The sequence below is a fragment of the Vombatus ursinus genome, unplaced genomic scaffold (genome assembly GCF_900497805.2).
Source record: "Vombatus ursinus unplaced genomic scaffold, bare-nosed wombat genome assembly UNPS02003292.1, whole genome shotgun sequence".
In the NCBI taxonomy this organism is placed as follows: domain Eukaryota; kingdom Metazoa; phylum Chordata; class Mammalia; order Diprotodontia; family Vombatidae; genus Vombatus; species Vombatus ursinus.
In genome coordinates, this window is record NW_020943070.1 from 9,933,427 (window position 1) to 9,949,840 (window position 16,414).

Genomic DNA, 16,414 nt, shown 5'->3' on the forward strand with positions numbered 1-16,414 from the left:
AATTCATTTGGAAGAACAAAAGGTCCAGAATATCAAGGGAATTAATGAAAAGAAATGCCAGGAAAGGGCGCCTAGCTATACCAGATCTTAAATTGTATTATAAAGCAGCAATCATTAAAACTACTTGATATTGGCTCAGAAATAGAGCAGTGGATCAGTGGAATAGGTTAGGTATGCAAGATACAACAGGCAATGACTATAATAATCTACTATTTGATAAATCCAAAGACTCCAGCTTCTGGGATAAGAACTCACTATTTAACAAAAACTGCTGAGAAAACTGGAAAATAGTATGGCAGAAACTAGGCACAGACCAACATCTTACACCCTATACTGAGATAAAGTCAAAGTGGGTACATGATTTAGATATAAAGACTGATACCATAAGCAAACTAGGAGAGCAATGAATAGTTTACCTATCAGATCTATGGAGAAGGGAAGAATTTAGGACCAAACAAGAGATAGAGAACATTGTGAAATGCAAAATGGATGACTTTACATTATACTGAAAAGTTTTTGCACAAACAAAGCCAATGCAACCAAGATTAGAAAGGAAGCAAAAAGCTGGGAAACAATTTTTACAACCAGTGTCTCTGCTAAGGGCCTCATTTTTTAAATATATAGAGAAGTGAGTCAAATTTATAACAATACAAGTCATTGCCCAATTGATAAATGGTCAAAAGATATGAACAGGCAGTTTTCAGAGGAAGAAATTAAAGCTATCTAGAGTCATATGAAAAAATGCTCTAAATCACTACTGATTAGAGAAATGCAAATCAAAACAACTCTGAGGTACCACATCACACCTATCAGATTGGCTAATGTGACAAAGCAGGAAAATGATAAATGTTGGAGAAGATGTGGGAAAATTGGAACATTAATGCGTTGTTTTTTTAATTTATTTATTTTTAGTTTTTAATATTCACTTCAATAAGATTTTGAGTTCCAAATTTTCTCCCCATCTGTCCCTCCCCCCACCCCAAGATGGCACAAAATCTGATATAGGCTCTATATATACATTCATATTGAACCTATTTTAACATTAGTCACATTTTAAAGAAGAATTAGAACCAATGGGAGAAACCACAAGAAAGAAGACACAAACAAGAAAAAAAGGGTAAAAAAAGAGATCAAATAATGTGCTTCCATCTGCATTCAGACTCCATAGTTCTTTTTCTGGACGTGGACAGCATTTTCCATTGTGAGTCCTTTGGAGTTGTCTTAGATCCTTGCATTGCTGAGAGGAGATGAGTCTATCAAAATTAGTCATCGAACATTGTGGCTGTTGCTATGTACAATTTTCCTCGTTCTGCTCACTTCACTCAGTATCACTCCATTTCAGTCTTTCCAGGTTTTTCTGAAGTCTGCCTGCTCACCATTTCTTATAGCACAACAGTAATCCATTATATTCATATACCACAGCTTGTTCAGCCATCCCCCAATTGATGGGCATCCCCTCAGTTTTCAATTCTTTGCCACCACAAAAAGAGCTGCTATAAATATTTTTGTACGTGTGGGTCCTTTTCCTAATTGTATGATCTCTTTGGGATACAGACCTAGAAGTGCTATTGCTAGATCAAAGGGTATGTATATTTTTGTAGCCCATTGGGCATAGCTCCAAATGACTCTCCAGAATAGTTAGATCAGTTCACAACTCCACCAACAGTGCATTACACTAATGCAATTTCTTCTTTCTCGTGGTTCCTACCATTAGTTCTCATTCTTCTTTATATCATGACTAATGTGAAAACATGTTTAATATGAATGTATAAGTAGAGCCTATACCAGACTGCACACCATCCTGGGGTGGGGGGAGGAGAGGATGGAGGAGAAAATTCAAAACTCAAAATCTTATGGAAGTGAATGTTGAAAACCAAAAATAAATAAATCATATAAAAAAAGATGTGAAGCTCCTAACTTTTCAGGAGAAGGTGTTGTGTAATTCAGAAATTTTCTAAAATAGCAGCCCCTACCCTTGGACAAAGGCTAGAGTTCTCAGCACCACTATATTTTCTTCACCGTGGGCACTCACTGTTGATTGAAGGAAAAAAAAACCACTCCCTCTTCCTAGGCACCCTCTCCTGCCTGGATTTTGTGACTGCTCTCTCATCTTACCTCTCTGGCTGTTACTTTTCAGTCTCTGCTACTAGAGCATCATCCAGGCACCACTAACTGTGGATAGACTCCAAGTTTCAGTCCTGGGCTTTCTGTTCTCTCTCTGGAAGCTATCCGGCACAGTATAGTGCTAGGAACATAGTAGGCACTTAAATAAATGCTTATTTGCTTGCTTCTCTCCAGTGATTTCATCAGTTCCCATGGGTTCAACTATCATCTCTAAGCAGACTACTCCCAACCTGACACAACCAGCCCCAGTTCTCTCCTGACCTGTGGTCCGAGATCACCAATTCCCTGTTGGGCATCTCCCACTGCTTCTCCTTGTGGCCTCTGAAATGCAACATGTCCAAAACAGAATTCATTATCTTTGCCCCCCCAAACCCTTTTGTCTTCCTAACTGCCTCATTTCTGTGGAGGGTATGACCATCTTTCCAGTTACCCTGATTTGCAATCTTAGTCACCCAGTTGTTTTGTATTTCTCCACAATATATCTCTCCTCTGCCCCTTCCCTCCACCTTTCACCTAGAACACTTTAAAAGCCTCCTAATTAGCCTCCCTGCTTCCAGTCTTTCTCCTCTCCAATCCATCTTCCACCCAGCTGCCAAAGTGACTTCTATAGCAGAAGCCTGACCACGCTCACTCCTAAGCTGATAAGGGCACAATAGATCCCTTTTGTCTCCAGGATAAAACAAACTCCTCTGGTTTGAAAGCCCCTTGTCATCTGCTTCTAGCTTGCCCATCCAGGCTCATTTTACATTATTCTCCTTCATGTGCTTTACATTCCAGCCAAACTGACCTACCTCCTGTGTCCTGTAGACAATATTACATTTCCCATTTCATAGATATTGGTATCTATGTATGACCACAGGTAGCTAGGTGGTGCAGTGGACAGAGGTCTGGGCCCTGGAGTCAAGGAGGCCAGAGTCTGACCTCCCTCACTGCTGCTGCTGATGATTGGGGTCCTAGCAAGTTAACTGGCAAGTCCCCTCAGCAGTAGTATTAACAACAATGGTAGCAGCAGTAGTAGTTGTAGTAGTAGTAGTAGCAGCAGCAGCAGCAGCAGCAGCAGCAGTAGTAGTAGTAGCAGTAGTAGTAGTAGTAGCAGTAGTAGCAGTAGTAGTTGCAGTAGTAGTAATAGTAGTAGTAGTAGCCCCAGCAGCAGCAGCAGCAGCAGTAGTAGTAGTAGCAGTAGCAGTAGTAGTAGTAGTAGCAGCCCCAGCAGCTGCAGCAGTAGTAGTAATAGTAGTAGTGGTAGTAGTAGCAGTAGCAGTAGTAGTTGCAGTAGTAGTACTAGTAATAGTAGTAGTGGTAGTAGTAGCAGTAGTAGTTGTAGTAGTAGCAGCCCCAGCAGCAGCAGCAGCAGCAGCAGCAGTAGTAGTAGTAGTAGTAGTAGTAGTAGTAGCAGTAGCAGTAGTAGTGATAGTAGCCACTGAATCTCTCAGAGCCCCCAAGCAACTAAGATAATACACTATAAGTGAGCTGCAGTTATGGATCATGGGGGCTATTTCCACTCTGGGAGTTTGACACCAGTGAAATCACAGGTCCCCCCTAAAATGTTCTAGGCACAGGGGGTAGCTTCATACCATGAGGAGGCACTGGAGGAAGATTCTGTGGACCAGGGCCTAAGATCCTTTTGTAACAGGGCCATCCCTGACCAGCCCTGGGCTCTTTTCCACAATGTTTTCATGTTTCACCTAAAGTAGATTCTTTTTTTTTTTTTTTTTGATGAGGCAATGGGGGTTAAGTGACTTGCCTAGGGTCACACAGCTAGTGAGAGTTAAGTGTATGAGGCCAGATTTGAACTCAGATCCTCCTGACTCCAAGGCCGGAACTCTATCCACTGTGCCACCTAGCTGCCCCCTAAAGTAGATTCTTGAATGAGGTGAGTGTGATAAAGGGGTACAGGGAGCTCTCCTCAAAAAGACTGAAGTCATTCTTCACGGAAAGACCCATTTCCATAACTCAGAGGGAGCCTGTCTCTTCAAAGGCACTTTGGACTTTAGTACATTTGGAAGAAGGAGGCTGGAGCTCTTGACGTGGAGCAGGGCACTAGCACTTTGGCTCCCAGAGGAAGGCTACAAGGGTTCTGGCTCTTTGCTAAAGGGTACAGATAACCAGGAGCTGCTGGTTGGTCCCTTGGACCCTGTGACAGGGGGCTGTCCCCAAGAGAATTGGTGACTGTGTCAGGAAGAACTGCCCTCTCTGTAGGCGGAAATGACCTCCACTCTCAAGATGGCTTTTCTGTTGGAACACGGCCAACACAAGACCTCTCTTGAACTTCTAGCAAGGAGAGGGGATTTCTCTGCTTCCCGCCTCCCAGCCTCCCCCTTCTCCCCAGCAATGATGGTGACCACACACTTGGCTTCCAAACAGTGAAATGCATGCTTCTAGTTCCGGTGGCCACCTCGGCAGTCTAAGCAGTTCTAAGTTCCTGCGTCTTGTCTGTGGGGAAAAGAAGGGTGCTTCCTGCAACTGTCCTTCTCAGAAAAAGAGATAATCATCTTGGAACATGAAAGTCCAAACCACAAGCTCCTGGGAAAGTATAACAGGGATAATGGATAAGAGCCTCATGTTTTAAGTACGTGTTCATGTATACGTCTGACTCTTGTATTTTGAGCAATTCTTCCATGGTGGAGGAAATAAATAGCTGTCCTAAGGCTGATATCAACCACTCTGTACTTTTCTAAATGGGACTCTCTTCATCTCTTTTGGGAAGACTCTGAATATGAACTATATTTTAGTTTTATTTAAGAAAATTTCCCTGGACTCCAGTGTACGGGCACAATGAACCAATGAGCGAGAGGAATCAGGCTCCCCTAGGACTGAACTTGGTCCATGGGAGTCCAGAGCTGGGGTTCTTTTGTGGTAAGGGGCACACCTCTTAGGCTCCTGTACATGAGTATTACAGAAAACAGACATTTGTATCTAGAGTCAAGGGCGATTTTCATTCTCATGAGAAGGGACTAAGTAAGCCCCCAAACTCTGGTGTATAAAAGGCCCTGGGAGCTGGCTCCCAGCATAAAACCCTCGGACCAGATTGGACACAGGAAGAGTACAGCCTCGACTTCCCATAACTCAGAGATAGAAAGAGATAATCTTCACAGGCCTTTCTGTTTCATGTGCTGGTGTCTGCCTCAGATCTCTGCGCAGTTCCCTAATTGCCAATGACTGTTTCTATGGATGTGAGTATCTGCTAAACATATAAGTCCTGGAATTTTCCAGGGGAGACTTTTTTCTTTGCACATAAGCCAAAAGATTCCTCCTTGGGAAATTCCTCCTTACACAAGTCATCTAATTGTTCTACTGGTGGTGTCATTCACTCAAGGCCCTTCATCATCCGGGTTGCCCTCCTCTGGTCACTCTCCAGGTCTTAAACCATGGCACCCAGAACTGAACACAATACTCCAGATGTGGATGAGCGCAGAGCACAGAAAGACTATTGCTTCCCTACTCCTGGAAGCCAAGTCTCTTAACAAGGCTCAAGATCACATCAGCTTCTGTGGCTGCTACATCCCACTGCTGACTCAGATTGAGCTTACAGTCCACTAAAACCCCTAGATCTTTTCTGGAATGACTATCTAATCATATCTTCCCCATTTCGTAGTTGTGACATTGATTTTTTGTACCATAGGAAGACTTTATATTTATTCCTATTGAATTTTATCTTATATTCAGCTCAATAATCCTATCTGTCAAAATCCTTTTGGATCTTAATTCTGTCATTCAGTGCTCTAATTATCCTTCCAGGTTTTCTCCTCTGCATTTTTTTTTTTTTTTTAGGCAATTGGGGTTAAGTGACTTGCTAGTAAGTGTAATGTGTTTGGTCTGAGGTCGGATTTGAACTCAGGTCCTCCTGACTTCAGGGCTGGTGCTCTATCCACTGTGCCACCTAGCTGCCCCTTCCTCTGCAAATTTTATAAGCACACCATCTATACGTCTTTATCCAAGACAGTGACAAAAATATGAAAAGCAGCACAGGGGTCACAGGAGTCTTCCTGCCACGAGGACATTAGCTACTCTTTGAGTAGAGCCATCCGGTCAGTTGCAAATCCACCTGATTTCATTACTGTCTAATCCCTACCTCTCCATCTAGTATGGGGTAACTTGGTCAACTTTTCAAGATAACTTGATGACTTTAGTAATCTTACCAAAGAGGAAAAGAGGTCTGTATATCTTGACCTGTCTTTGATGAAGTCGTGCTGGCTCTTTGTAATCACTACTTCCCTTTATGGAGGTTCATTAACCACCTCTTTTGTGATCTATTCTAAAATTTTCATTAAGAACTGAGGTCAAGCCCACTAGCTAGTTGGCAGACTGCTTCTTTCCTTTTTTTGAATACCAGGACTACATCTGCCCTTCTCTAATCTTGGGGTCACTCTCCTGTTTTCCATGATCTTTCAAATATCATGGATAGTGGATCAGCCATCCCATTTGCCAGGTCTTTGAGACCTCAGGATGGACTTCACCAAGAGCAGCTAAGTAATCTCCTACTGTCTCTACTTATCCTGGGCCTCAACTCCCTGGTAGTTACCTTTGCTCTATTATTTCCAGGGCACGTAGTGTTCACCTTTGCCAAGAAGACAAATGCAACAAAGACTGAGCAGCTCTACTTTCCCCATGTTGCCAGTTATCATCATCCTATCTACCCCAAGCAAAGGTCTTATCCTTTCTTTGAATTCTCTTTTCTACCAATATAACTTTAAAATCCTGTTGTCTTTATTTTTAGCATTCCTGACAATATTTTTATGGGACCATACCACACTCTAATATCCATTTTTTGTTACCAAGTCATATTCTATATTCTGTACACTTCTCATTTAAATTTAAGTTGGTTGGTGAGTTTCCTGTGTGTCTACATCAATTTCTTCAGCCAAATACTATTTTTCTTCTCCATTCAAATGGTTTCTCTGTGCCCAAAATTTCATTCTTCAGCATCTCCCATCTCTTCCAGGAAGTCTTCCTTTGAAGAATTTTAGTCCACAGAACTCTACCCATATGTTCCCTAGACCCTTTGAAATCTGAAATGTTTCCTTAAAACCTAGGACACATGTCAGTCTATGCTTCGATTTCCTCTTCCCTATCAAAATTCCAGGATGGAGCAGTCACTTTCTCTCAAGGTTCCTATCACCTCCACCCTAGCAACTAATTCCTCCATTTTAATAAGAATAAAATCCAGAACAGACTTCCATCTTGTTAGGGGAAGGATAAAATTATCACCGAGGCAAGTCAAGATGTTAGTAACTGTTCTGTTTTTGGCAGAGAAAGCTCCAAGAGGTGTCTGGATAACCGAAGACCCCCCACTATATCATGCCTTTGTGTCAGGCTTGTAATCTACTAGCCAAACTCATCCATTTTTTCTTTCTGTTCAGGTGGTCTGTCGTACATGCCAAAGACAAAAACCACTGTTTCTCCCTCCTTTGACCTTCACCCAAATACCCTGCATGCTTCTTCACTCTGGTTCCTGAGGATACCTTCATGAGGATACCTTCTTGACATATAATAGTATTCCTTCCCCACCATTTACCTACTTCATTGCTTTTAAGTAGGATGGAAAAATTCACAGGGATGACTCAACCATGTTGCAGGCACAATTATGTCATCCAATTTGCCTCCTTTGGTCCTCTTGTTCATTGCCTAAATGTTGGTCACTTTAATTAGATTCTGTCTCCTGTAATTTCAGAGTGTCTCTGATGTTATTTTTCTTCCATCCCTGTGGTTATTCTTTACAACATCTAACTTGGGGGGGGTGGGCTATAAATAGGCAGTGTTCTCCCATCCCTTTTAGTTTAAAGCCCTTTAGATGCAAGACACCTGGCAAACACATCATCACCAGCCTTTGTTAGGTGTACTACATCTCTGGAAAGGAATGTATTATCTTTCCATTCTAAGTTGTGGTCTGGAAATCCAAATCCCATTCTCAGAAATCACCAGTCAGCTGTTCATTCCCCAAATTAAATTTCTCTTGTGCATCTCTTTCGTTTAGTGGGCAACAGTGAATAGAACACAATCTGTACTGTTGTGGTCTTCGGTTTCTTACCCAGAACATCATCATTGTTGGCAATATTTTCAGGTTCCTCCTGGAAGTGTCATTTGGTCCCATCTGAACTTCCACAAGTCAGTAATTATCCTCCATTTTCATAAATTTTAGAAGCTTCTTTGGAGATATTTCCTGAGAAATATCAGGCCTCTCTATTTTCATGACCAGGTCAACAAATAGCTGCCTTAGTACCCCCAGCAAGGCATCACCAACTACTCGTCCTGTTCTCTTCCTTCTCTGACCTTTACTAGATGACCTCTCATCTGGCGGCTTCTGGGGCTTCACTCTGCCACCCTTGGGATAGTGGCTTCTTTCACTGCAGAGCATACAGTTCTCTCCTCTTCAGAAGTAGCTTACATCTCTTTTTAAGCTCTAATTGTACAGTTGTCCTTTTCCCTTTTCCCCCTCCTATTGCATTCTTCTATTCTCCATCATTCTAACAAGGGTCGTCTCCCCTCTTTCATTTCAAATCCCTCCCTCCCACAGCCTGCCCCTTGACACCTTCCTTCTGTCTTCTTTAGAAATGTTTCATTTTCTCTTACAATTTCCAAAGTGGAAAGGCATTCCTCAAGTCTCTTCCCTTTCTCCTCCAAGAGGGATTTCAGAGTATGCTTGGAACGCAGTTAACACACATGACACAAATCACCACAATGAGTTTCCTTATTCTCCAAAATGGTTGACATTTTAAGCCTTAGTTAAAAAAAAATAATACTTGTGGGTATTTACACCTCAACCCTAGGCACCTAGTCAAAACTCTGCAGCCAGTTATCACCTCTTAATTACTCAACAACTTTTCAAATTCCTTTTCTTTGGTTCAACAGCACCACAGCCCCAGTTACTTCCCCTTTGGTATTTCACCACACTCTGGTCACTTTCCCCAAAATGCCCACCTACCAATGTCTTCATCAATTTACGTACCCCTCCAATGTTTCCACTAATCTTTACCTCCTTACCTGAATTTGTCTTGCCAACTGTCTTCTCCTTTTTAAGTCTATCTCTTCAGGGCCCACTCTCTTTTTGATCCCCTTTAATCCTTAATTGTCTTTGATTCTCTTTCTCCTTCAGCCCCGAAGTAAAACCTGGACCAGTATCTTGTCAGGGAAATTGTTATTCTTCAAAATTTCCTCAATTTCTCTTCTTCAAATTCAACCTCTGACCCACTAGTCTAGACCCATCCAAGTCACTTCATTATTGACTAAAATCCTTCTCTATTCTCCTAATCCTTCTATCTGATATGACGGTCAAAGGAGCTAACACTATCTTAGGCTGCATTAATAGAATTAGTATCCAGAACAAGAGATGTTAGTTCCAATATACTTTGACCGTATCAGAGACACCTGACAGGCTGGTAGGTGGTGCAGCAGATACAGTGCTGGCCTTGGAGTCAGGAAGACGAGTTCAAATCCTGTTTCTGGACACTAGCTGTATGGTGTGGACAAGTCACTTAACCTCTCTCTGCCTCATTTTCTTCACCTGTAAAATGTAGATAATAATAGCATCGACCTTACAGGATTGTGGTTAGATCAAGTGAGAAAACATATGTAGTGCTCTTTGCAAATGTTAAGGCGCCTTATAAATGCCAGTTATTGTGATCTAGACTACTGTGTCCAGCTCCTGGTGCCACATTTTAGAAAGGACATTGACCATCTCAGTAAGATGTAAGCTTTTTGATGGGAAGGGCTGCTTTCCACTATGCCACATCCTTACTATATAATACATGCCTCGCACATAGTAAGTGCTAAATAAATTCTCACTGACTTAATGAAATATTGAGACCATTTTCTTCCAGAGAAGAACCACCAGGATAGTAAGGGGACTGACTAGGGGAATTCAATTCATTGTTTCCCACCCAGCTGCTCTCCTGGATTTCATGATCTCCAAAACTTATCTTTCTCCAAGATGAGATCAGTTCTAAAACTCATTATCTCCTCAGTACCTCCCATCTTTGGGGTCCTTTCTTCATTCTGATTAGAAAAGGTGGAGGGTGGATATTGGGGAGCTTCTCCCAGATCCTCCACCAATTAAAGAGGGGGCTCAGGGAATTTATATCATCTTTTCCCACCTGTCCACTCTTTTGGACTTTACCATCTCCAGAAACTCATCATTCTGCAAGATAAATTCAACTCTGTAACTCACATCTCCTCAGAGCACTCCCCAACCCCAGCTGCAGGACTATTCTGTCTCTGGATCAGGTACCCTCCCCACACCTTTTCAACTTCTTTTTATGCATTGTCTTCCTTAGTTAGATTGTGAGCTCCTTGAGGGCAGGGATTATCATGTCTATCTTTGCATCCCCCGAACTTAGCACAGTGCCTGGTACATTTGGGAAACGAAAATCAACGTTTATTGACTAGATCATATGAGGCTTGGTTGAAAGAACTTTGAATGTTTAGCCAGGAGAGCAGAGGACATAACAACTCTCCAACTATTTTAAGGATTATTACGTAGAATGGACATTAGTCTCATTTTCCCTGGTGCTAGATGGAAAAGCCAGGGCCAATGCATCAAAATCACAGGGAGCCAGATTTTGGCTCAATATGAGGAAAATATTCTTAACACTCAGAGCTATCTAAAAATGGAATGGCCCAGAAACAAACAGAAGTAGTAAACGAGCGTTTAATAAACCCTAACACACGCATTATTGGGGGAAGTACTTTGCATGTGACAAGAATTGTTGAGAAAACTGGAAAGCAGTTTAGCTGAAATTTCGTTTGGACCAGCACCTTACACTATGGAATACAAGTGCCCAATGGATATGGGAACATAAAAGATCAAATCACTTTTTTTTTGTTTAAATCAAGGGAGAACAGAAGGAAAAGACTTGGCACAATCATCGTAAAAGATACAATCCTCTTTTCTTGGGCAGCTAAGGGGTATAGAGGATATACTGCCAGGTCTGGAGTCAGATTCATTTCCTGAGTTCAAATCTGGCTTCAGATACTTGCTAGCTGTGTGACCCTGGGCAAGTCACTTCACCCTGTTTGCCTCAGGTTTCTCATTTGTAAAATGAGCTGGAGAAGGAAATGACAAACCACTCGAGTATCTCTGCCAAGAAACCCCCAAAATGGGGTCATGGAGAGTCAGACGTGACTGAAATGACTGAACAACAACCTCTTTTCTTAGTTCAATTTTATTTTATTTTCAGTTCTGAATTCTCCCCCTCCTTTCTTCCCCTCCCAAACTCATTGAGAAGGCAAGAAAAACAAAACTAGGGGCATAATAATAGTAACTAAGGGATAAAGATGATCATAAAAGTAAAAACAACTGTTTTGATGATAAAAATATAAAGCTTTTTCACAAACAATAAAAATGACCAAACAGGGCAAAGTTTTTGTATCATGTATGACTGTTAAGTCTGATAGCCAAGACATGAAACACTTGACGTATGAGAATATGACACAGAGGATTAAGATAAGGGGTCAAACGATATAAACAAATTGTTTTCTAAGTAATACCCGCAAATTCTCAAAAAACATATTAAAACATGTTCCACATAACTAAAAGAAATACAAATTAAAACAATTTCCCCATTTAACACACCCCCACTCTCTGCAAACTATCATATATGACAAAAAAAACCAGAACAATCAATGTTGGAGGGACTGTGGAAAGACAGATATGCTAATAATACGCTTTTCGTGGAGCTTGAGAAAATAATTTGAAATTATGTGAGAAAAGTGATTTAAATGTTCTTATCCTTCGCTCTAGTTATGCAGTTCCTAGGCAAATACTCCAATACAGTAGGATAAATATTTATTAAACGCTTACTGTGTGCCAGGCACTGTACCAAGAAGTAGGCAGTAAATGCTCAGAGAGGCACAAGCCAGATCTCCCACTTGAGAAGCTCGCAACCTAACGGGGAGATGGCATGCAAATAACTAGGTATAAAATTGTAGGATAAATTGGAAATAATCAGCAGAGGTAAGGGACAGGAATAAGATGGATTGGGAAGGACCTCCTACAGCAGGCTGAACACCTCTCACATTCACAAAAGGAGGGCCTCCAATGCATTCAGTAGCAGGGAGGGTTTGTGAAAGGATATCAACAGGAACTGCATAGTATGAGATGTGGATGGGCCGTACTGTGTGTATAAACAGCACCGTGTTTCCATCAAGGTAACAAAGCATGCGTAGAAAAGAGCCTTTGCACTGCATTTTAAAACACTCCAGATCTTCTGCCTTTTACAATGGGGTTCTTTAAACTAGAAGTAAAAATGAGAATTTCAGATTGGTCTGGATTCAATTCTTCCATGACATCCTGATCATATTAGGGTTAACTTGCAAAAGTGCTATTCTTCTAATTGCCGTCTGGGGTCTGTACCTGAAACCCAAATTAGAAGGTTGGCTTCCGTCACAAACAATATACTGCCTCGGATCACCACTTGCTTTCTTCAAACTGCCTCTTTAGGATTCGGCTCATTTTCCCTACCACTAGTGGGGCCCAAGGCAATAAAAACCTACTTTTGGTCAGCAAATGAAACCAACTGTTCACAAGCCACATATGGAGTAAATATGGACAGTAAAAGAGGTGCGACTTTTACAGTCACTTTTCTGACCATCAGTTTCACAACTGAATTATTTATAAGGCTCTCAAAAAACGGGCTTCTCTGTTACTCAGACTGCCAAGAAATGGCAGGGCCTACCCAGAGCCTAAAATACTTATCACCCTAGTGTGACTCATTACTGAAGATACAGGTGTTGGGCCTCCAAAAATTCTGAAACAGCTGAAAACTATTCCATGATGTAGCACCCAATCAGGCCCTTTTGATTCATTCCTTGGCTTCAGCCACATGGAAGCGTTTTGAAGGCTGGTTCTGTTGGCTTCATGAAGCCATTCCATCGGCTCCAGTGGTGGAGAACAGGTTTCACTTTGATGTCAGAAGGGAATGACCGGCTGCTCCAGGCAAACGTTTGCCTCCACCTTCTACTACTTTCCTCACCATCTTTGCAAAGCAGCTTTCTCCAACCCTGACATTTCTGCTTTCTGTCCTAGCTCTCAGAGCACGAGTTTCCCAGGGAATCCGCCCCACGCTTCTGTGCTGAAACAAAAGCCCAACAAGTCAACGTGGCACCAGTATCAAGCCAAGTGTGCTGGATTTGGAGGTGGGGAGGGGTGGGTTCAAATCCTGGCTCTTTCTCTAGCCACCTGCATGAAGCTGAGTCAGTGATTCTTGCTTTCCTCATTTGTAAAAGAGGGACTTGGTCTCCCAGATCTAGATTTAAACTTGAGATGAATCTGCTCCCTCTTCTATGTAATAATCCTTTAGTCTGAAAGCAGTGACAACATCTCCTCTTAGATGAATTCATCTGTGGACTAGATTTCTTAGAGGACAGTTTGCAACTCACCAAGGAGGATCGGTGCTCTGAGATGGCTAGTTTGTCTTAAGAACTTTAACTGGGCTTGTTTGTGACAGAAAAGATCTGGGTGCCTCTTCCGTTTCACACTCCCCCTTAGGAGTAAATTGCTACGTGGAAGATCTGCTTGTTCTCTTAACTTCCATCCTACTTCTAATAAATCCTTTTCAGCCTTCATCCAATCTTTCTGTTTTGGACGTTTAACAGGCTTCTCTTGGAAGATGAGATGGAAGAGGATTTCTATTCAATGGTGAGATCTGCTGAAGGTGATTTTAAATTAGGGAGACAATGGCATAGTTCTGGGTCAAATGGTAAGAACTGTCACTTTTGGTAAATGCAAAATACACAAGAATAAAATGTCGGCTCCAGCACAATGTAAGCTTCCTGAGGTCATGGGGTCATTTCCTTTTCTGTCTTTTGATAGCTAGCATTTGTATAGTGACTTAACGTTTACAAAGGGTTTTACAAATGTTCCCTTTTGATCTTCACAACAACCCTGGGAGGTGGGTGCTATTACCATCTCTATTTTATAGATCAGGACACTGAGGCTTCAAGGATGGACTGACTTATCTAGGGTCACACAGCTAGTGTTCGAGGTAGGATTTGAATTCATGTCTTCCCGATTCCTATACTGCTTGTATCCCCAGCACCAACGACAGTGCCTGGTACACAGCAGACACTTCATAAATGCTCATTAAGGTTAACTAAAACGAAAATCTGTGACATTTGGTAAAAGAAGGAAGGTACAAATCTTTGGTGAGTTCCAAATTGCTACTGGTACTGTCATGTACAAAATCCAGTTGACGAGAATTTAGGTTAGAAAACTAACAGAAGAGATGGTTGCTGCTTCTAAATATTTAAATGACTGGCATGAAGAAGAGGGAACCGATTTTTCCATGTTTAAAACACTATAGAAATGCGAGTTATCACATTTACTGTGAGTTATCACTATTACTGTTTAGAGGGCCAAAAGTAAGGCTCAGTGGGCGAAAGCCAAAAATGATTCCCTTTCAACATGACCTTTGTAACTGTCAGCCTGCTCCCAAAATGGAAGGGCTCTTAGCAGGGAGTGAACTTCCCACAAGTGGAGAGGCTGGCTGACGGCCCATCAGGAATGCGTAGCGTGATTTTATAGACCAGGAAGAATATTAGGCTCAGGTCCTCCCCAACTCTTAAGTTTCCAAGTTCAGTAATGACCCATTTATTTAGAGGCCAGCCTTCCTATAACCTCAACTCTTCTTAATTCTCTGGAGGAGAGCCTTCACCTAACAGAAAGGCCTCTGAACACCCACAATCATCCTGAACGATGCTGGGGCAGTACAAGCAATTCACTTCATTAAAACTCCCAGTCAACATCTCACTGAGACTTAACACACAATTTTAAAAACAAAAACACGTTTTTATTGAGAATTTTTGCTCTTACATCACTTTCGTGTCTTAATACGTCTTTCCGCTTCTTCTCCCCCACCCAGCAAGTTAGCCCTCACAGCAAAGATCTGAAAAGAAACAACCAGCACATGGGCTGTGTCTGACAGTCGAAGCGATATTTCTTCATCATTTCTAGACACTCCTCGGAGTAAGACATTTTAGAAAGGTAAAAAATATTTTTTACAACAAAGGGCTTGGTACTTAAAACATTCATTTTCACTTAGAGGGAAAATTCACTTATGTGCAAAAACACATTGGCCAATGATGCCGAATGAAGTACTAACTGTATCTGGTGAGTGTCTGCGTAAGCGTTACAGTCTTCTTGTATCCATTCCTTTAATATGTGAAAAGGCAAACTGAACTCCCCCAAACAGGGAAATTCACAGGTTTGATTCCAAGAATAAATTGCACCAAGTTTAGCTCGGGTAATCCGTTCTCCCACTCTTCTCCCCAATAATGGTGCCTTCTAATAAGCAAACCCCCAATCTTGGTAACATAAAGGAATCTTTATTGATCTATTATGTTGCTTCAGTTTTGTTTGTTGTGTTTTGTTTTTCTGTCAAGTACTAAAGTGTTTGGGCAAATTTGACACTATTTCTCTTATCCTTTACTGCGCAGAAAAACTCCATCAACGTAAAAAATCGGAAGGTGAAACAGCCCAGGAAATTCTTCAGGGGTCCCGATTCCTCCTCGTCACTGCTATTTTTAATCCAAGCCCCTCACGATGCAACGAAGGGGCCTCTTGTTTTTAAAACTAGGTGTGTTTTACTTACATCTTCACTCATTGTACTTGGACAGTTTAAGCCTGGGGATGATGTTCATTGACTGCAGCTCTTGGAAGAGCAGTTTGCAGGCGTAAGGGATTCGCAAGGAAGACACGTGACATGAAGATTTGCAGTAATGGCACCTGAAGCACAAATCAGAACACACGAGGTCAGGGTATGAATTAGCAAGGAGGCAAGGATGCGCGAGATTTTAAGAGAGGTTTAATCCCCAATTCTACTACCACCCTGCCCCTCCTTCAGAAACTGTTTCTATACTGTCCAGTACAGAATACATGAACAGAAAGAGAAGGGCTCCATAAAATATTTTTAAAATGTTATTTATTTTTAAAAATAAATTTTATTGGTTTTTCCTTTTTGGATCCCCTGCATTTCTCAAAATATCCCTTCCTCCTCTTCTGCCCAGAAAGCCAAAGAGGAAGAAAAAGAAAACCAAAAGCCAGTTCAGCAAAACCGGCTCAGCCCCTGAAAAAGCCTGCCCTAGCCTGCAGTGTTCCACAGCCATAGCCCCCTGGCCCTGCAAAGAAGGGAGGGAGGCGCCTTCTCTTCTCTCTTCTTTCCTGTCAACTTCCCAGCATTCTATCTTCACCATTTGGTGGCTGCCATTCTTTCTAGGTGCACCATTGTCTCTGTTGTTATGTGTGGTGTTTTTCCAGGTACTGCTTCCTTCATTTTGCATCTGTTCATGTAAGTTTTCC

At 41.8% G+C, this 16,414-nt stretch overlaps 1 protein-coding gene across 1 annotated transcript in view; it reads right to left on the minus strand.

Moving 5' to 3' along the window:
* Positions 1 to 14,884: 14,884 nt before the first annotated feature.
* POLR3B (RNA polymerase III subunit B) overlaps positions 14,885 to 16,414 on the minus strand; it is a 144,108-nt gene continuing 142,578 nt past the window's right edge. Inside the window, exon 28 of the mRNA XM_027873285.1 lies at positions 14,885 to 15,841. Coding sequence (XP_027729086.1) covers positions 15,712 to 15,841 — 130 coding nt within the window. The 3' untranslated portion in view covers positions 14,885 to 15,711. The remainder of the gene's footprint in view (positions 15,842 to 16,414) is intronic.